This window comes from Amblyomma americanum, chromosome 4 (genome assembly GCF_052857255.1).
Source record: "Amblyomma americanum isolate KBUSLIRL-KWMA chromosome 4, ASM5285725v1, whole genome shotgun sequence".
Classification (NCBI taxonomy): domain Eukaryota; kingdom Metazoa; phylum Arthropoda; class Arachnida; order Ixodida; family Ixodidae; genus Amblyomma; species Amblyomma americanum.
In genome coordinates, this window is record NC_135500.1 from 214,710,505 (window position 1) to 214,732,375 (window position 21,871).

The 21,871-nt window shown below is 44.6% G+C and overlaps 1 protein-coding gene across 4 annotated transcripts in view; it reads left to right on the forward strand.

Moving 5' to 3' along the window:
- Rdl (Resistant to dieldrin) overlaps positions 1 to 21,871 on the forward strand; it is a 228,955-nt gene that overhangs the window by 84,883 nt on the left and 122,201 nt on the right. For all 4 annotated transcript variants that reach the window (XM_077663327.1, XM_077663325.1, XM_077663326.1 and 1 more), the window contains exon 4: positions 17,489 to 17,715. In XM_077663327.1, the coding sequence (XP_077519453.1) occupies positions 17,489 to 17,715 (227 nt within the window). The remainder of the gene's footprint in view (positions 1 to 17,488; positions 17,716 to 21,871) is intronic.

Sequence of the window (21,871 nt, forward strand, 5' to 3'; positions counted from 1 at the left end):
ACTCCTGCTTGAGTGAACTTTACCTCACTTTTATCATCGCCTATACAGACTATCTGCGACCGCTGTGACAGATAATTATGCAAAAAATCATAAAAGTGACCGCGGAATCCATACCTATATAGTTTGCTGCATAGTATATCCCGACTAACGGAGTCAAAAGCCTTGGCTAAATCCAAGAAGAGACCACATGCAATCTGATTTTGATCAAATGTTTCATGCAGATAATCTGATAGGTTTTCAAAAAGCACGTGCGTACCACTGCCTGCTATAATAATAATAATAATAATAATAATAATAATAATAATAATAATAATAATAATAATAATAATAATAATAATAATAATAATAATAATAATAATAATAATAATAATAATAATAATAATAATAATAATAACAATAATAATAATAATAATCAATCAATCAATCTTTATTTTTTCGGTGCCCAGGAACAACCCAAAGGTCTTGGTGCTGGTACACCATTCACACGCACAAAATGTACATTTATTTCACTACAAAGGAAGACACTCAGGGGAGGTAATGCAGCAGTCAAGGCGATAGAAAAAAAAGACACATAAACTAGGCGCGACAGCAAGCATGAAACAAAAAAGCGAGAACAAGGAAACAGCGAGAACAGCGGTAAATGAAAACAGCTAGAACAGGCAACAGACATATAAATAACTAATAAAACAATAAACAAAGAGAATGAACACAAGAACGACCGATAACAGCCAAGTACAGCATATATCAAAATACAAACAAGAATAAAGCCAACACTAATATTAACGAATAAGAGATCTCTGAAATACAAGCTAGAAATACAATCATACACAATAAGAAATGTAATTAGTGAACGCGTTACAGACAATCAGGCGTGAGTACACAGTATTAAAGAAATAATATCAATGAAAACAAGTACACGTGAGGTACAATTAAGGAGAGAAAAAAATAATAATAATAATAATAATAATAATAATAATAATAATAATAATAATAATAATAATAATAATAATAATAATAATAATAATAATAATATACTTTATTTTTCTATCAATGTGATGGGGGAGGCTGGCGAAAACAAGCTGAGCAGGCAGCTTGACTAGTTCCCTACCCCGCGTCAAAAGAAAATACACATTTGCATTCAACAAAGGCCGACAGCTGGGTGAGCGACACGAAGAAAAACACATTTTTGATTACATAAAAACTAAGCATATTCATTGCAACCATCTGTGAGGCATGTAGATATACACATAGCCAAAAAAGTGAACATGTAACAAAAGCGTTACACGGCATAAAGAAAAAGCAGAACTAAGATTTTGCACATGATACTCCAGCAATAGGAATAAATATTTCATATTCACATGTCTCTACTGGTAGTCATGTGCACAACGCAAAAAGCATGCTTAAAGTACATAATGTTATATCTCGAACAGTAATCATGAACTTTAACGGAGGAAACGCCTGAGAAAGGTATGAAAGACAAGCCGAAATATATGAATTAGAAAGAAATTGGCATAAAACTACACGATGTTAAAGAAAATACACCATGGCCAGAGAAAAAAATTTAATTACTGTTTTATTGTTTGTTTTCTACATTCATTGCGTGTCCGTAACAAAGGTTTTATAAATTTGGAAGCTTTCGCTTTATCGTTTGCTCCCAATAGATGGTTTTACACGTCTCTATATTCCAAATCTCCCCACTATGTGTATCATGCGAAGGAGTGTCCTTGGACAAAGAACCTAAAGCAGAGAGGAAATTTTCCTTTGACATCGTTTTCATATGTTAAACACGGGCGGCATGGATGCATATAAGTAATTATTATAATCCCAAACTTCTCAAATAAAAGCAAAGCTGAGTAATCGCGAGGAATATTCAAAACATGTCGCAACTAAACGTACACAATTAATGTGACAATAGAATAATGCATTGTAATAAAAAATTTACCTGCGCATGCAGCATCTGTTTATTGATGTATGTAACCCCTACGACACTTAAAGTCTTAGAAACAATATGTTCCACGTGATGATCCGATGTTAAGTTCGCACTGAGGATAGCGCCAAGAGTCCTGAATGCAGACAGTATATTTTTGTCACCTTGCAAAATTCTGCATTCATAAAACTATTAAAAGAAATTAATGAAAAATTAATGAAACCATAAAACTGTTGCACAGTTCCGAGCTGCAGTGGAGACAAAATCTTGAGCCTCTAAAAGCTGCTATGTTGATGCTTCTTTTTGTACTCTTCGCTCTATATGTGAATAAATTATTCGTACTGTACAAGACAATCACTTTTTGAAAGTCTGCGTTAGAGTTGGTGTAGTCGTTGCCTAAGCACTTCGCAATTCGTAAGAGAGTTATTCGAACGGGACCGGGACCGTGTTGTAGCATTGTCACGTTCCATACAGCGGCTCCCTGCTGGTAAAATGGCAAAGATACGTTCCCCGAAATACATAATTTACAGGCTCTTAAGATGCGCACGTTAAAGTGGCCTCTGCTGCACAATTATGGCGGGCGAAATCGAGTGCACTATGTTTCCGAAAGTGGAGCGTCGTGGTGGACGTTTTGACGCGTTCGCCGGATACACTCGCAGACGCTTTGACATGCATTAAACTCTTCCCTAAAATTCTACGCTGGCTAGTGCTTAGCGCACCGCAATATAACGCACCGTACCGTAAAACCTGCCATTGAGTCCACTGAAGCCACGTGAGGGACTTAAGCGCCGCAAAAATCCAATGAGCACCGTCTGCTAACGCGGCCTTCGCAGCACTGCGTTGAGGTTGCGTGTATGTGGCAGGTTACTTGGTTTCCCGCACAACTAAGGAATATTTCAATGTCCCACTAAGCACGATAAGTCTCCACGGAGCAGCCAGACGACCGCAGGTAAATACCAAGCCGCTACATGCCGGCAGCGCTTTTCTCCATATGAGCGTCCAGTTGGCTAGGGTGATGCAACCCTAGCGAATGCAGGGCCTGCGCACTGAAGATATTAAATAGATGGACTGATAGCATGGACGTGGAAGCAAATATTTTCTGCACCAGCCACATCACACGCCGCCGGCGCGGTCTCTCGCTCGCTGCTTCCCAACCGGTGGTGGCGCCCCTAGAGGTCGTTTTTGTCCCAAAACCATACTTCAGCGAGAGTTTCATGACCATTAGAAGTACCGAACGACTCTCACTACACCATACTATACTATACTATACTATACTATACTATACTATACTATACTATACTATACTATACTATACTATACTATACTATACTATACTATACTATACTATACAAATACTTAGGAGTTATTATTTCATCAGATCTTAGGGGGAATGAACATTTAACACACACCTACAATAGAGCTATGAAGAAACTTGGATTTTTAAGGCGTACGTTAGGGAACGCTTCACCTGAAATTAAAATTTTAGACTACAAAACATTTATCCGACCCGTCCTAGAGTATGCCGCGATTGTCTGGGATCCACATACACAATCTAATATTACCAAACTTGAGAAAGTTTAAAGAAAATCAGCTAGGTTCATCTTTAACTCATACAGCTGGCGCACGTCACCATCATTACTTCTACAAGCTGCAGAACTGGAGTCTCACATTGAGACGTTACCGGGATAGGATGAAAATTTTCTATTTACTCTATCATAACCAGTTGGGAATAGACAAAAGTTTATACATTCTGCCAGCTAACCGCCGCTCTACGCGCTCATATCACACCAAAAAAGTCCTAGATTTTTCTTGAAGGACTAACGCATTTAAAAATTCCATTTTTCCGCGCACTATTTGCGATTGGAATGCGCTATCCACCGACACGGTTGACTGCCCAACGGTTTTGTCATTCCTCTGTGCACTTGCGCATAAATCCTGAGTCACATGTGCCTCCTCCCAAAAAAATTAAATTCATGTTGTAAATAGTATCTTGTGGGCTTGTTTTTGTTCTGATTTATTATTCAGCGTCCTGTATCTTGTTTGCTGATTGATGTTTTTGAATTTGTTGATTTGTGTTGTCCACTCCTGCCCAAGGCCTGATAATAATACTGGCAGTACCTGTAAAATAAATAAATTAACAACCGCGGTTAGTTTCGCCTGACCTAGAATGCCCTGCTGCAGCCAAGAGCATGGATGGTTAGATCTAGAAGACGCGACGAAAGACCGCTACACCTACGTACCATACACACCGTGCCTTCCAAAAACAAACCTTCAACACGTGTTTAGGCCCCCTCTCTCTAACCACCTCCTTGCCCTTGCCACCTACGCTTCACCGAAAGAGCCACCCGCTCTCCACGCACCCACGGCTTTCGCGGCTATCGGTAACGCATGCATGCATTTCCTCAAACGCCGTACAAACGCGCGCATCGCGTGCCGGTGCCCTATCATGCGCGCGGCGGGGAAACTACACACGGAAAGCTTGTGGCGCCAGTTCGCAAAGCACGTCACGCTAGCGGTGTGCGTCGCACAGAAGCTGCTTCCACATGAGTGGTGGGAAATGCGGCGCGTGGCCATCCTCGAAGGCCGCCGTCGTCTAAATCCCTTCTCAATTGCGGTTTCGCGCGGATCTCTGTTGGGCGTCAGCCTCACGTCACGACAGGCCTCTCGGGTGTCGGCCTTCGCCTTGGGGTTCAAGACCGTTTATCCCTTGCGACCGCATTTTTCTTGCTACTTTCTATTCCCGGACCCCCGCTGCTACCCTCTCATTTCGTGGGCGTGTGTCGCGTTGCGCGCCGCTCTGGCTCCGATAACGAAACGATGGGGTTAACGGCGTCGCCTGAGCCGAGCACAGGAAACTCCATACAGAGCTTTCGTGGTGGCGTAGGCGTCTTGGTCAACATTCTCGAACTCTTGCGGGAGCACACTGTGTCCAAAGGGAGAAATGGCATTCGAAACTGTCGGAGGAAAGACAGAGAAACCCTGATCGTGTCACTCGAGCCTGAGCCGCACTGTAACTAAGCGCCGAGCATGCAAAGAGCGTTCTTTTAAAAAGAAAAATAGAAGTTTATACCGGTGCCAAAGCTACGGCCATAAAAAAAGGGGGGGGGGGGGAGGGGGGACACGCTGGAGGCTATGTTCCCGCAAGGCCCGTTATGCACGGTGGCAGGAACATTGACACAGCCATTTAGTTTTGTTTCGACAGGAAGGTTCTCGGAGAGTCAAAATGGAATATGCAGATCTCTTCACGCAAAATTTAATGCGTTTTATGCTATTGGCATGGGAGAAGGAAGGCCAACTAATTGCCACTTCAGCAATAACCCGTTTATTGTGAGATTGTATTTAAGCAATACACCCATTACAAGAGTACTGCACAGACGAAAACTAATGCCAATAAGCCAAAAGAAATGTCATAAGTGTTTCCAAGAGTGTTTAGAAGGAGGCCGTCATAAGCAACAAATTCGCTGAAAGCAGCCATTATATCAACTTCAGTTATGAAACAGTAAATCACCTGTGTGCCGTCGGTCGTAATAAGGAAGGTCGACTCCTGCAGCAAATTACGTCTCATTCATTGTCGTATAATCTAGTATGATGCACTTTCCAGTTCTTCATGTAATATACCTATTAGGGAACTTTAAGTGCGCAATAACCGATCACTGCGGCAACCTCATTGGGGGAATGCGAAAGCATTGACGCTTTTTCCGCACTGGTAGCGTGTCTTGCTTCATTCGGAGTCTTTTTTTTTTTCCATCGCGCCACCGCCCACCCAAATGCGCCACCGCTCTGCCCATCACGCCACAGCTCTTTCTCTCATGACGTCACGCTGTTGATAGATGCGTCATGACGTCACGGCGACGGTCATCATGGCAACCACGTCAAGACACATGACGCAACTTAGTCATGTGATGTGAAAGCGTTGATGCAGTTTGGTATTGTCTCGGCATTTTTCTTAATTAGCAATATCTAGTTATTAATTAATGATAATTAAACACTTTTAAAACTATTTCAAACCTTCATCCGGCTTGGTTGCGCATTTTCCCATAATTTCGACGCCCACGACTGTTTTGACGGCCACCCACTATATTGACGCTAGGGACTATTTCGGCGTCTAATCGACTTTTTCGCCACTAATTAATTGACAATCACCACGTCGACCAAATTGGACGCGCATCAACATTTTATCATCCTCTATCACATACTTTTATTCTTATACTCCTACACCCTTCCTCGAACGACGCAAGCGCTGCCGACACGTGTTGTGTCCATTTTCTGCGAACACGAAACCGCGAACATAGCCAAGTAATGCTTTCGCATTAAAATTGTAGCTGAAAGTTGTAATTTTATTTTCATTAAACAGCACACCACAGTCTGTGCCTGTCCGCTTAAGCATGCAGCTTGTTTGCGGACAGGACAGTCCATCTGTATATACAAGCTACTGTCAGCAACGAATGAAACGCAAACATGAAAATTGAGGTGGCAATCCAAGAACAGCAAAGTATGATCTCCTGGTGAGCAAATACCAGCGAGGGTGATTAAAACTTTTGAACATAAGTATTCGCCCTTTCGAAGTTAAATTACCTTTCGCTAATATTGAGCTTCCCCTGGCTAAGAGCTTCTTATTTTGCTATTCGTGGCTCAATTGTCTTGTTCACGTTCCATTTCTTGCTGATTGTACATATGCTTAATACGGCACAGATTTCCATTTTTTCAGAACCCATTGATTCATCCAAACAATTAAAACCGAAATGCCCTTAGCATTCGCTGACAGTAAAAGAAGGTAACAAAGCAAATATCGAAAGAGCAAAATTATGAAAACTATGTCTGGAATCCATGCTACGACATAACAGACAACGACAAAAGCACTGAATTGAAAGAACAAACATTTGTCATAAATAACACTGAAACTACATAAGGAGCTAGTATCGAGCCTTAGAAAGACAAAGAAAAACAACCAGCATTTGCAAATCACCATTAGAACCCTCAAAATGACAACAGAAAGCACGCTTTGAAGCAACAAAACCGGTTAACTGATTGAATTCTGTTTACTGTATATTACACAGCAATCTGAGTGAAGTAAAATAGAATGTAAGATTCCCTAGTTCGTTTGCCACTCTTTGTTGAAACTCTTGGTACCACAAGCTTTTCAATTTCGCGAAGGTCGCGAGTTTTTCTATTTTTATTTTAAATTCGCTCATACTATTCAACCCTAGTTTCTGAACTACAGGTATTTAACGTTGTATAATCCTGCAATGTCCTCTTTGTTCTTACTAGTTCCATAAGCAGTTTTTCGTGTTATATACCGGGTCTTTCACATAACTTGAACGCAGGATTTAAAGCGGCGCACCGTAGCCGGGCGAGATCAACAGTATATTGTTTCTACGTCTTGTGGCCCTCCTCAGAATATTTTAAAATTCTGTTTAATTAATTATTTAGCTAAGCCTAATTGTGCAAAATGTTTAATATTCACTTCTAGACAGGTGCGTTTTGTTAAATCGCAGAGGGGTTACGAAATAATCGATCCATTTTTGTAACAACGTGTCTTCTGCGTGCTCCTTTTTTCCAGCATTTGCAGAAAGCCAGCGAAATATGAAAAAACCACGTGATTGCAGTCGTGCTCTACCGTATTGTGGCGCTCTCAAGCGCTTTCTGAATGAACGAAGCGTGCGCACTCGCCATCTCGCAGTGAGCGGCCGACGCTGCTCCCAGCAGTCTTGAAAGTGCGTCAGCACATTCTTCTTGAACATGGAAAGTGGGCCGCGTGATCTGCGATAAGTGATAGGCATGACACTGATAGTCAATTCAGACAGGCTTTTATATGGAAATCGCACAGGCAAAATAAAAAGAGGAAAGAAAAGCAGTGAAGTCGCGTATCTCAAGCTAGCCACCTTTTTTTTTTTAATTGTTTTGCAGCCCGTCGAACTGAGCGGCGGCTGTTCACTTGGACATTGTCAGCGCGCACGTGTCGTTCGCTCAAAATGCGGTTGGGAGCTCTATAATATGGTAGTGCATTAGCGCAGTCACGTATTTTTTTATATATTTCGAGGGCTTTAAGTGCCAGAAAAAAGGACCATGAAGGAGGTACGTTGGCAGGAAGAACTGGATCATTCCTTTTTAGCTGTCTCTACAACTTAACAGAAAGTCTTACGTGACTATGAAGTGGATATTATAATTTCGCATAAATAATTTTAGCTAATTACCTATCTATCGGAAAATAAAAGAACTCTGAGGAGCGCCACTCGACAGGCTACAATATGTCTTTGGTTTCATGTAGCTCGTGTGCGTCACTTTTTTTTAATCCCTGGTTCAAGTTACGAGAAACACGCTGTAATAATGTGTTTAATACACTCAACTTGTATTGTGCAGCCCACCCCAAGACTGCTGCATCATATCTTAGAGTTGACTCCCTGAGCGCTTTGTGTATTCTTATACGTAATGCTGTACAGTTAACTCATCTTAACCTGTATATAATTTCCGAAATAGTTCTTAATCACTTTGCGAGGTATTCAGCATGGTGCGTCCAAGAAAAGTGTGCGTAAAATACAATCCTAGATATTTCACTTTTTTAGAGATGACGAAACTAGTACAGTTACAATTTCGGCACTTATCACTATATAGCCGCCATAACTTTAAATTAGGAAAGCAACAATATATTAATTAAAAACATACTAATAAAAGTAAAAAAATCGTGGTTCTTTGTTTTTGTGTGAAAATGAAAGAATGCTCAGCTGCGTTCAAACATCAAATGGAACACGATGAGCACAAAATCGGAAATGGTGTCAATTCGTTCATTCAGTCATCCCTTTCCTTTTCTCTTTTTTAGCCGCCGCGGTGGCTGAGTGGTTATGGCGCTCGGCTGCTGACCGCAAAGACGCGGGTTCGATCCCGGCCTCGGCGGTCGAATTTCGATGGAGGCAAAATTTTAGAGGACCGTGTACTGTGCGATATCAGTGCACGTTAAAGAACTCCAGGTGGTCGAATTTCCAGAGCCCTTCACTACGGCGTCCCCTCTAGCCTGAGTCGCTTTGGGATGTTAAACCCAATAAAACAATCTTTTCTCTTTCCTTCTTCTTTTCTTTCCTTCCTTCTTTCTTTCATCCCCTTTTTATTTTTTGTTTCTTGAAGCCCAGGTGGTTTGTTTTGGTTTGGTTTATGGGGGTTTAACGTCCCAAAGTGACTCAGGCTATGAGAAACGCCGTAGTGAAGGGCTCTGGAAATTTCGACCACCTGGGGTTCATTAACGTGCACTGACATCGCACAGTACACGAGCCTCTAGAATTTCACCTCCACCTCAATTCGACCGCCGCGGCCGGGATCGAACACGCGTCTTTCGGGCCAGCAGCCGAGCGCCATAACCACTCAGCCACCGGAAGCCCAGGCGGCTACTTCGAGGCACAACTTCAGCAGGCGTGCTAATTTTAGTTCAGTATAAAACAGGCACTGCAATTACATCAAGAATTTAAAATACGAGGCGAAGACTTAGGACATAGGATCTCTCAATCCGTTAACACTATTGAATAAGTTTCATTAATTCACTCATGGTCATTGTAATTACGGCGACTTATTTCTTGCCTCTCCGGATTGTTTTCTTCGTGAGCGCGTCCTTTTGTTATGACCTCTTTTGGACCCTCTTTTTCTCTTTCTTTCTTTCTCCTTCGGCATAGACGTACCTTTTCTCTCACCCTCCGCGCCGCTCACCGGTCGGGACGATCGTCGCGGCGGCAGCGGTAGCCAGGCCAGTGTGTCGGCCGCACGCCACACCTGCGCACGCACCTTATTGATTGCGGCCCGCCGCGACTGAAATTGTGCCCGTTTTCTATCCGTGTCAAGGGCAGAATGGCTCGGCGCTGTCCCTTCCCCTGCAGCGGCGGCGGCTCGGGATGGCCCGCTTGCCTGCCCCTACCGTGGAGGGGGTCTGAGAGCGTGTCTGAGAGAGGAAAGGCCAGTGAGGGGACTTCCTTGGTTCTCTTTGTCCCCTTTTGCCTTTTTCTGCACTTAGTTCCTCCGTGACGATTCGCAACTCTGTTCTTCCCATGGATAACGGCACGTGCCACATCCGACCTACATTCAGTGCCTTCCAATTGTTCCGCTCCCGTGCGTATTGGGGTTCTCAATCACAGACAGGGACATGTCGCCGAGCCCCGGGTCGCTGCGTTTTGTCTCCGTGCCTATTCGCGTACGAGGGTCTAGTTTCAAGGCACGTACATGAGTGGGACTTCTCCCTCGGCCCCCTCGCTGGTGGTTCAGCGGCCAATCTTCTCTGCTGCTGATCAGCTCGGCGTCGCACTTATGATTCTGCTGGCGTTGAAATCTGAAAAGGACTAGAATGTCTGTGTATTGAAATTTTGGGCGCGTTAAGAAATCCACGCCGTCATGATCAACCTGAAGCCCTCTGCTTGTTTGATAACCCTCGTACGGCCTGACACGTGAACCAACGGGCTTTGCAGACGTTTCTCAGCTTGTAGTCTGGAAGAAAACAAAAAGAAAGTCATGTGCGTCGGGTAGTTGGAAATCTATTTTATTTACCTAAGAGAAATAAAGACCTAGGTTCCTTGTGTTACACACCGGCCAAAGACGGCGACCACTTGATCTTTCGCACCAGACTACATTGTTCTCTCTACGTTTGCAACGCCTGGGAGAACTCACTAGGGACGCGTTGTAGGATGAGCTTGTTTATGAAACCTCGGCACTAAAAACAGCGCGTAAGATGCCTGTGCTCTATCAGGTCTCATGCTCTCGCTGTCGTGTATCTGAATGCACCTTTATCAGCATAAGCTAAACAGTCAGTAAAGACCACATAATAGCACAGCCAGTGCGTTATCATCAGAGTGCGGATGTGCCACTGTTCCATAGCAAGTTCTCTATCGTACACTAGACATGACCAGCGTCCTTTGATACCGTTCCCCTCAAAACACGTCAAATCGGTGTCAGGTAGCCCGAAGGCAATAAAAAGGGAAAGACTTTACTTTGTATTTTGTACACGTTTCTTTTCTATGCGTTTGTTGCTAGCGTTTAGTCTTCTCTCCGAAGACCAGTACATGCCACGACAGAGGAAGAGTTTAGTGCTGGCTGCCTGAGGTCTGCCATTTTTACTTTCGTAATCTGGCTTGATGCCTTAATTCCTCACTTTTACTACGCAACAGGAGGCACACCTTTTGTGTATTTACAAGAAATGCTGTGCACTGCTCCAAAACCCGTCTTTATTGGAGGCTTTAGCTGCGCATGCATCTCGTAGAACCGTGTACTTCACTGTGAAGGCACAAGACAAGGCACTTGGCTATCGCTATCAGTAAGATGAAACTGTTTGTGCAATGATGCACATTAAAAACTTGTGTTGATCACAATCTCTTCCGTTTTATCGAAGTGAAGGGCAGGCACCATTTTATTCTTTGACGCTTACTGAATCTCACCTTCCTGTTCCTGCCCAGTTGTTATTACTGCACCTTGCACCACCCTACGCCAGCTGAAGTCATTCCTAGCAGTTGTTATCATTTGCTCGCTCAAGAAAACAGGGTAATTGAAAGTCTTACGATGAACCACATAAGAGTTGCTGGATTTCGAACAGCTTAGGAATTTTGGTTTGGCGTAGAGCTGTGTTGATCTCTGTTTGCTCGGTGCAACATGCGAAGAGCATCTCTTCGATAAAATAAGTTACTGCAATGGTTTTATTATTGAGTTGAAGGTCGCGTTTGTTGTTCACTTCAGTCAGCAAGCGAAGGTTTAGCTTTTTACGATAAAATCTTATTTACCTCTTTAGCCACTGTTCTGAGGATCTTCTGAATCCTCATTGTCTAGCAGCATGCACTGGAACAAGCGCTAATAGATCTCTCTACACTAGTGCATTTACATGAAAGCTCTCTCAATCAAAGGAAATGTAACCACTGCTATGTACGTTGGGAGCACCGTGCTGTGTTCGAATGATTCAGTCCTGTGATAGAGAGCCTGAGAGAGCCATGTATTTTTTATATTAGGTTAAGCTTGACCCTTGGACAAACATTTATACGCGATAAAAGTAACTTCTGTTTTTGTTTACATGGCCAGAGAAAGAGAACGCCCCTTCACCTGTTATAAATTGAGAAGCCAAAGAGGCGTACCACTTGCTCTGCATGAACTTCAGTGTCATGCATTTTACGCAATCTCATTTTTTTAGTGCGCAGATTTCCGCCGCTTTATCATTACAAAAGTAGGCTTGCACTGACAGGTCTGATTGCACCATCACAAAGCCGGCATATACTACCCCGCATTGTTGATCCTGAATTGCCAAGACTTCGTCACTTGAAAGTCTGTACAGGTTGAGCTCCATGTACAGAAAATTTCGTGCGAGATCCGAAGCACCGGCGGCAAGGAATAACCGTCTTTTATATCGTCACTTGGTTCTTCCTACCAACACAATTTCACTCTTCGCCCGTAGGTTGTTCGCGTGATTAGCCGCTCATATCCCCGCTGACAATGCACTCCTGTGATCTGTATTCGCCTCAGCAGACGCGTGTTCTGAATCATTTATTAAAAATGGCAAATTTATTAAAAATATCAAACTACCTTTTTTTGTCGAACACGGAATCCAACAACATTTGAAGCGGGCTGCGGCCGAGAGCAGTGCAGGCTGAGATGACCGTCGAGCTGGGTAAGGGCGCTTGATCCTCGGTGGTCGGTGCAAAATTATTCGCAGTGCTAATGCTCGCTTGCATAGTTTGCTCACTTGCAAACAGATCGAGGTGAGAGATTACCGAATTGTTTACTAAGCTCGAGTGCCCAGGCACCAACCCATGCACATCTCCACTGGTGCACGTCGCATATGTCACCTTTCCCTTGCATGAGGTTTGCCCGCTAAGCGACGAAACGAGTGACTGTTGTATACTGCATTCCTATTTGAGATATAATTCACAAATAAGTCACAAACATGATTTACATTCCTGGAAAATGCTAAATTTTGTCAGTATAGTCGTGAAATTTCGCACATGCGTCACAAAAACGACTATAATGTTTCGTAACCGACGCTATTTTTAGGTCTAAAGCAGATAGACTTGTATCTTAACTTGAATGTGCATGAGCCGTGAGCTTTGCGTCCATATCAAGTGTGCAAATAAGTTTGCACATTAAATCAAATTGTCAGACGCCGCTTTTGTCCGCCTGAGGCGCTGTAAGAGGTCAAGCTTTAAGAAATGTGATTTACGGTTTCATCACGGAGGTACGCAAGTCGAATAATTAACATCTTAAAATACTAGCAACTGATTAACCCTGCGCCGAGGAACGAAGGCACGAAAGAGAACAGAGGATGGGTGCTCCGCGTATATTCCATACGTGTATGCACAGTTCCATGTATTGCGCTGAGTTAACCTGTTGATAACAATAAACCAACTAGCCCCGACCAAGATCTAAAATACTAATATTTTCGCTAAATGTGACCAAAATTTTTAGTCTTTAATCCAGAATTTTTTTTGTAAAACAATGCCTACATCTCAACTAGCACTTTGAATTGCAAGTTGTTTTTTGCGTATTGCGTAAAGAAAAGTTTTTCTGCACTCCCACAAGCCAATCGTCAATATACAACATCCTAATAATGTTCGTAATGCAGCTGCGTATTAAGCCATATTTCAATGCATCTTTGGTTCGTGGTCTAGCACGTCTCTTGCCAGGTAAAGCTGAAATCTGGTTCTGCGAGCCACTATCGCATCAGGATCATGTGCTCTTGTGTTTTTAAATTTGCCACATAAATTCATGTAACGACGATCTTTATGACTGTACGCATGTGCAAGAAATTGCAACATTGCTTATTTGCACCATAAGTAACCACATTTTCAACGCCTCTTTATTTAATATATTCAGCCGTCGACAACCGTAGTGTCCCCTTTATTGGCTCAGTGTTCTTGCTCTTTCTGGTACTGAACTACAGGCTACGAGTGAGTGAGGAAATCTTGTGCTTAGGAAAACGATGTGTCTCTTCATTGCACGTTCAAACAAGCCGCTACTGGTGGAGCTCCAGCGCATAATCCAATATGTTAACGGGATCTCGTATACCTAACGGGCCTCGCTCCCAAATCGTCACAGCACATTTGTATGACCCCAACATCTGGGCATGTTCTTTGCACCGACACTGATACCACGGCAGTTTAATAGGGCAGCCGAGAAAAGACACTTCCGTGCGTTGTGGTATATGTGTGCCCAGTGTGCTCGTGTGCCTAGTGTGCGTGTTTCCGTCACTAATAGCTCAGGGAATGAGGTGGAACTCCAACTATTATTGTTGGTAGCACGCAGGACGGACAGCTCTTCTGATTTACAGCGCCACAGTCGGTGGCGGTATGAGATGGCGTGACGAATCCCGAGGTTCCTGCAGTCCCAGGTCGAGGCTGCTGCGTTGTCGGAGAAGCCTAGTGTGCCTTGTTGCATTTGTAGACAATTTTAACAAATTCATGTGGCGCCGGGTATAGGATATGCTGCTTGCCTGAGTGTGCGTCGCGTTTACATCTTTACAAGCTCTTCGGACTGCCTGAATGAGTGATCTAGACTCAAAAATTCGTTTCAATTTATCCAGCATTCTTGTGCGGCCTTTGTGTGTTAGAATAATACGAGCAAGGTATTGTTCCCGGGCATAATTAGCAAGATGTAGCTGCGCAGTCATTAGCCTAATCACAACATTGGCTTGAAAATTTGCAGTTGTTAATTGCAAATTTGACCAAGAAGGAATGTATATGAAAGATAATTGCGCAAGAAAAATAGGTTCATTATAATCAGAAAGCTCACCGTTGTCGCAACCTTGCATGGCCACAATTAACAGCCATCAAATTACAAATTTCTCCAGAGTCCCGCAATTTGACCCAGCAGAACTGTGCTGAAATGTCGAAATTGGCACCTTGTATTTATTTTTCTTTCGCTGTGTGTACGTGCGTGTGGGTAGACTTGAACATTCGGTTTCATATTCGCTCGCGTACCTAAGACACGCGCCACACAAATACAGAAGACGAAATTGGCTTCTTGAGTTGGCTTCGCCGCACTAACAGTGTGCATGTAACGGTGCATTCTTTACAGGAATCCACTACATTTGGCAGGTGTTGACGTTCATAAAAATTTTGCGAACAATGTTCCGTGGTGTGTAGTTATCTTGCGACAATTTAGAGTCAGAAATACTACTCAGTACTGGTGTTATAAAACGCACATCTTATCATTCGAGTACACGACAATCCTTGTAGCTCATACTATCCCAGACAAGGAAAGTGACGTTTCGTATACTCTGATGTGCACGGGTTAAAATAAAATTGCTGATGTCCTCGCCCTGTTAGGCCAAGATATACGTAGCGAAAGCGCGGCGACTTCTGGATCGGAAGAATCAGTATAGGAAACCCGTGCATTCTCTAGATTCGCCTATATTCAAGGTTTAAGCATTTAGTCGTCGTGGTGGAGTGGCAGCGTCTCCGCCTCAAACGCCAAAGGCCGCGGCTCGATTCCAAGCCTCGACACAGGTTTTTTTTTAATATTTAGTGAGTGTGCAGGGGCTTCACTGGCTCCTATAGATGCCGCCACCGAATACGTTGGTTAGCGGTTAAGCGCGTAAGAGCGGGTGAGGGTAAGGGCGGCTCCACGATGAGGCGCGCGGTGTAGCGTCATGCCAGATGGCGCAGCGAGCGCGCGGCGTCCGCCCAGCTGTGACGGTTGCTAGGCAACGGCTCAATGCCTGTCTCTGTGCCTCCTCGGAGCACCGCCACAGTGAAATCGCAAGTTCGTGGCCAGTATAGCTTTCGCTATAAAAGTAAAATACGTACTAAACGCTTGACCAAACTCTTCGCCACAGAATGGGCTGGATGATTCACTTATACTTAATCAAAACGAAGTGCTCGCTTTCGACACTATATGCTTACTGCTTGAAAACGCTTGTCTTGCTTTCTTAGGCGCGCACAAAACGAGAGTTGCCTCAGCTTCGCCGACATGCGCATGAACATGTGTAACGCGGCCTACCGGGACCTAATGCCACCAAATATGACCAAAATCTATCTAACGTGACTCAAGAACCTCCACTCCCCCTACGCTCCAACCAGGGTGAAGACAAGAAAAGGCACCGAGTCACCAAGCAGGATAGAAAAATAATAATGAAAGCAAAGCGCCCGCGTACTCCTCCAAGCGAAGGCACATTCAGCGCCAATAACGAGAAAAAGATTATTCTCTATAACACGACTAAAAGTGACTCCTTCTCAGAAGCGCCCGGAGGATCAAAGAAGCAGATTGTAATGGCACAAGCCGGGGCAATACTTTGCCGAGCCGTGGCTATTTATAGATGTACAAGAATCTGTGCTGCCGCAAATCAGCCTTGCCTTATGGGAGCAGCCCCCAGGAAGCGGGCCAGTCTCCATTCCAGCGCGTAGCTACTTGGGGGTGGAGGCTGGCCGACGCTTTATTGCCGGGACGAGACGCCCGCAGGGCTCATCGTCGTAAAGCGCGCCAATCATGGTCGCTCCGAACCCAAACCGCCCTGGCGGTTCGGAAAAGGAAATCTGAGTCTGCTCTCGTTTTCTGCGCTGAATCGTCGTAAGGGGGCGAAAGCTTTATTTACGACGAAGGCGCGCGCTGAAAGTCGGCCGCGTCCTCAAAGGGTACCGGATTCTTTTAATGCCCTGCGTAAAGTAACACCACGCGCTACAGCGGTGCCATTTGATGCCAGTCGAAAGGTTGCGCCCACTGCAACCGAGGAAAAAAAAGAAAATGGCCGGAGATGAGAGAGAGAGGAAAAAGAAGGAAGGATCTCGTAACAAGATTCACGTCGTCCCGACATTCTACAGCTATTAAATGAGCCCGCCTAATCCGAGGTTGTTACAACAGACGCTTACTGCTTTTCTAAAAAGTACCACAAAAGTATAAGAGAGGAGTTGTTACTCCTTTAAGAGCCTCCAGCAGTACCAGTACCGATATCTGCAGTATGCATCAGCTAACGTTAGCGACTTATTTTAAAGCAAGATTTTGATCCGGCGGGAGGAAAAAATACAGTAAATTTAGAATTAAGCTTAAAGCAAGTGGGAACTTTACTTCTTAGAATTCACTCGCTCCTTCAAGCAAATTATTTAAGCAGATCCTAAATCACTCTCTTCAACGTCTTAGACATCATGTAGACGTATAAAGTGCTCCAGAAGGCTTTGTTCTGTAACATGCATCATTCGCGATTGACCCTGAGTCTTCCATGGCATAGTCTATTCTTCATCTTCTGCAGTTTCTAACATAAACCCAGCACAGAGCCTCAAGGCAGTGAATCTTGCACTAGTGCGCACAGAGCATAGGTTCTTCTAGGGCTATCAATTGTCTTTGCCGATTTTGAAAGAAGTGTGATTAGGAATAAAATGGCTAGCATGGGCGTTGCATTACATTATGTAGAATACGTCCGTAGAATATGTACGCAGTCTCGTCTCATCAGGACACAAATAGGTAACGCATATTTAAAATTCACTACACATCTGGCAGAGCAGCCGATGACATTTTTTGTGTCCCGCACAATTCCATGAGCGCTGTGCGGTCACCGCTGACCCACTGATGCGAGCTGGTTATCCTCCCTCCCTAAATTTTTTATCTTTAATTTCCTTCTCGCAGGACTTTACTTCGGACTTCTATTTCCGGCAATCGTGGCGGGACGAGCGCCTCTCGTTCCAGAAAAGCCCCGATCTGGAAAGCATGACTGTAGGCGCTGAAGTGGCCGAGAAGATCTGGGTACCCGACACCTTCTTCGCCAATGAGAAGAGCGCCTACTTTCATGCGGCGACGACGCCCAACACTTTTCTCCGTATCGGATCGGGAGGAGAGGTCTTCCGCAGTATCCGGTGAGTTGTTCTCCCTCTCTCTTTTCCTCCGCCCTCTCATCGCCAGTGATGAAAGGAGCGGGCGGGTTGGGGACCTAGCAGATGAAATGGACGGTGCTTTTTTTGAGGAAACCTTGGTGTGGTCAACCCGTCCCGGTACCGAGCCGATGATCGCACGCGGGTGCATCAAAGGGAGCCAATCACGACCCACTGTGTTCTGAGTGAACACTGCAATCATGCACACACACACGCTTTCCTTCACCTCATAGTGGTCGTCCCCGAAGCATGTTTCCCAAATGTAAGTTCCATGGAACCACTGTGGTAATATAAAGCCCACTGATAGGTACCAACGCCTTCCCGCTCCCGTTGCTACAAAACGTACTTTTTCTAGAGGAAAAGCCATAAATTCATAACACGGTAGAGCCGTTCCTCTGGTAACTCTACTGATTTCGTTTGACAAGGTGACCTTACGCAAGCAGAAAACTCCGCTCTAACACAAATGCTTATATTGCTGGGATGAGCAGAGCTCACATTTGCACGTAAAGGTGATGCGGCCCCATAAAAGAACGCGAACACTGTTAGGGATGCACACAGCGCCACTTCTGACTACTTCCATTTTGCCACCTCGGGGTGAAGCAGACTTGCCAATGACAGGAAAGAGGCCATTGTAGGAGAAATATGATCATGCGGTGGCGGGTGTGGGGGCAGATAAGGCAAGTGCGTGCATTTCTGCTACTTGACTCGGAGGGTCGATCGGTCTGTGCATTGTCGTTCGGTCGCATAGCCGCCTATTCTCCTCACTATTTGTTTTTCTTTGAGCTATACTGTTTAGCTTCGTGAACTGGGCTATAATTCAAGTCCAATAGGAGTACATTACTGGCGTATTCATGCCCTACAAAAAAACAAAACGATGAAACAGGTATGAACAACATATGCCAGCATGTTGTAGCCACGAGCCTTGCATGCAGGGAAGCCAAGACGTTCCCATTGTCAAAGAGCAAGCGCCTAGAGAGCATCTTCATGACGGCAGCCTACCACAATGTTGATCTTCCTCTTCACGCTTGGTGCGCGAGGTATTGGCAAACTCCTCGTTCCCCACTTAAAGACGTTATTAAATTTTTTGCGTTTCTTTCTCACACACAAAAAGTGCACCCCGTACGTTGCTTTTGTTTTGAGTGTAAATATGCTTCTCTCATTTTTTGCCATTCGTTGTTTTCTACGTGCAAACTGCACGCACAGATGATTGTTTGGAGGTCTCTTGTTATTTTATAAAATCCCACGCAACAAGTATGCATTGACTTTGCACGCTCCTTAACCAGATGCTGGGGTCTTAGTGCGGCTCCTGTCAGCGGTTTTATGCTGAATTCTTTACTATCTTTTGAGGTAGAAAATATGTGTTGGTTCTTGAAACCAGCGCAGAAAAGAACATAGGTTGTAAAAGCCTCCTGGGTCGCTGTATTGCTCCTTTAGCCAACATTTCAGCGTCATGTGAGGCTGTGCTTCTTTGAAAGGAAGTTTATGTGAAAATATTCGCATGGGTCACATTTCATATAACGTAGGCTTCTTTCGTTTCGCGTTTCGCTGGAGTAGCAGCAGTTCTGACTCACCTTACGCCCGCATAAGAGTATTGCAGAGGAGTCAGTGTGGATAACTCGGCGGAAGTGCAATGTACTTCATCGCAGCTGGATGAGCGGAGAAATGGGGGAAGATCTCCGTCACACATGGAGTGTTACTCCAACTAGTGCTATGTTTGCCTCAACTGTAAGCACGGCCGCAATGCAATGGCGAAGAGAAGATTCCGCCTTTTGGGCTAGTTCATCGTTGCTATCCGAAAATATACACAACGTGACTCGTTGCGTGAATCGTTGCTAAGCACGTCACTTCCGGCGCAGTTTTTGTCGCGCAGCTCGGAATTCGGATAGCGAAGGGCTCTCCTAGCCTTTTTTTCCTTCATGAAGACGAGAAAATACGATGCAATTCTGTCAGTGTAGCTGCGCAAGTTCACTTCTGCCCCTTTTCGGACCAGGTTTTAGCGTTGTATGTAGCATGTGCAGGTCGGGACACATCGAGAGCACAAAGCCGAGGCCTTATAGTCGAACGTTTTGCCGACCGTTTCACCTATATGTGAAACTTAGTTGCAACCAGAGTCATTCAATACTTTTATTGGTTATAATAGTTTGCAACAAGTTTTAGGCGGGCACACAAGACGCCTAAAAGAACGTCTTGCTGGGCAAGCTGGTAACTGTACATCTGTAACCAAAAAGATGTACACGCCTGTAACCAAAAAGATGTACACAAAACGCCGCTAAGGGCGCCACTAGCCACCAAGGGGCTTGGAAGCAGCGCCAGCGCAGGCATTTTATGGTGCAGGCTACAGCTGAAACTGCTTATGGCGTTTTTTCAGCCAGGTTTCGTGTCAGTCATTTGCATGGCATGCAAATTTAGCGGGACCTAATGGCTGAATTCAAACCCGCAGAGGAAGTTGTGGCCACAACAAAGAGGCATTACTTCTGGAATGCGGTAGAGTAGCTGCATGAAAAGATCTTCCCTACAGCTTTCACTAGCAGATTCTCAAGATTTCTCCCCTTGAATATCACACATCTTCGAGTTTAACTCGATGCGGTAGCGGCATTTTTATGGGTAACTCTTGAAATGCGTAGTTGGAAAGGGGGGTGTCCAATTTGAGCAATTTCTTGTACTTCCTTCTTCAAAAAAAAAAAAAAGACGGCGTGTTTCATGGTTTTCGACAAACTATTTCTCGCCGCGGGTGGCGGTGCCTCTACTGCAAAACCCGCCACTGGGCAGCGGTCGCGCACATACGCTTCGTCCGACAGCTGTATCGTGGCTCTTCCATATGCGCACCATTTGCATAACGAATTCAGCGGAAGCGTTTCGGAAAAGTAGTCTAAAAATGAAGCTGCTCCAAGAAGGCGGCGGGAGAAAACTTCTCTCCAGCCAGGGGATGCAGTGAACGCCTGTGCACCCAACCAGCATGAAACTATGCGACGTGCAGGCGCAGTTTTAACGACTCGCGATTTCACATATCCCGCTTTTCGTCTCTGTACGCGAGCACTTGAACAAAATGTACGGCAGAATCGGGTTGATGAATGTACTACCCATCTCAAATAACTAAAAGCTTTGCGACCACACCTTGCGTCTTATCCATCGCGTAGGCATTGATATCCTGTGGCGCTTCATGAAAGCTTAAAAAAGAATAATTGCAACTGAGCTTAAGCGCCCAAGCTTTTATGCTATGGGTTACGCAGCTAAATTCTGCCAAGTTAATAAACTGTAATAACTAATTTCCGCTAGCAATTTATTCTAGATTCATACTCGTTTCTGCAGCATATATTACAGCTACTACCCGAAGTCGCATTCCTGTCAGATACCATAGGCTTTTACCTCAGGCGCATTTAATCGAGCACATCGAGGTTATAAAGCAAAAATTTCTCCCCAGCCTTCCTGTCCTGCCTCTAGGTTACGATAAGACGATGAGTGTTCTGAACCCCTCCCCTCGAAAGTATATCTTCGGTGACACTTATTACGCTTCTGGACTTCGCGCTGTCTTTTTCTGTCTCCGAATTTTTACGTCAGCACAGCATATTTACTTTCAAGAGCCAATAAAATGCTGCCGGCCGCGTTTACATCAAAAGCTCAACGCCGTCAATAGTTGTCGATTTATTATTAGCTTCATGGACTTAATTCTTGCTGGCATTGGACGCGGTACTTTGCACTGCTCCTGCCGGTCACATGAGCAGCAACGCTTGGCCTGTTTTACGGACAGGGTGCACTCTAAAAAAACTGGTTATAATCCATGATTTCCCTCCCTGGGTGGGATTGTGCGTAGCCTTTCATTCGCAGAACCGCTTGCAGCAGCAGCTGCGACGGAGAGGCTCGTATACAATATCAGCACGGTATCCACTGCCTATTGGTCAGCTGATGGATCTCGGAAATGTTTTGTAGGCTCCCAGTGCATTATAGAACGAGTTCTTGATTTAGAGTTGCAAATACATGCCGGGAGCTCTTCGAATCACTGCGGTACAGAATACGGCTTTAGCTTCTGTATCTGCCACGTAATGAAGGCACTTTGGTCAACTCATTCAACACCAGTGACGGTGCCACTCACGTTGTAGTGTTTTTCAGAGGCGGAGATTCGAGGGTAAAACTTCCATTTCAC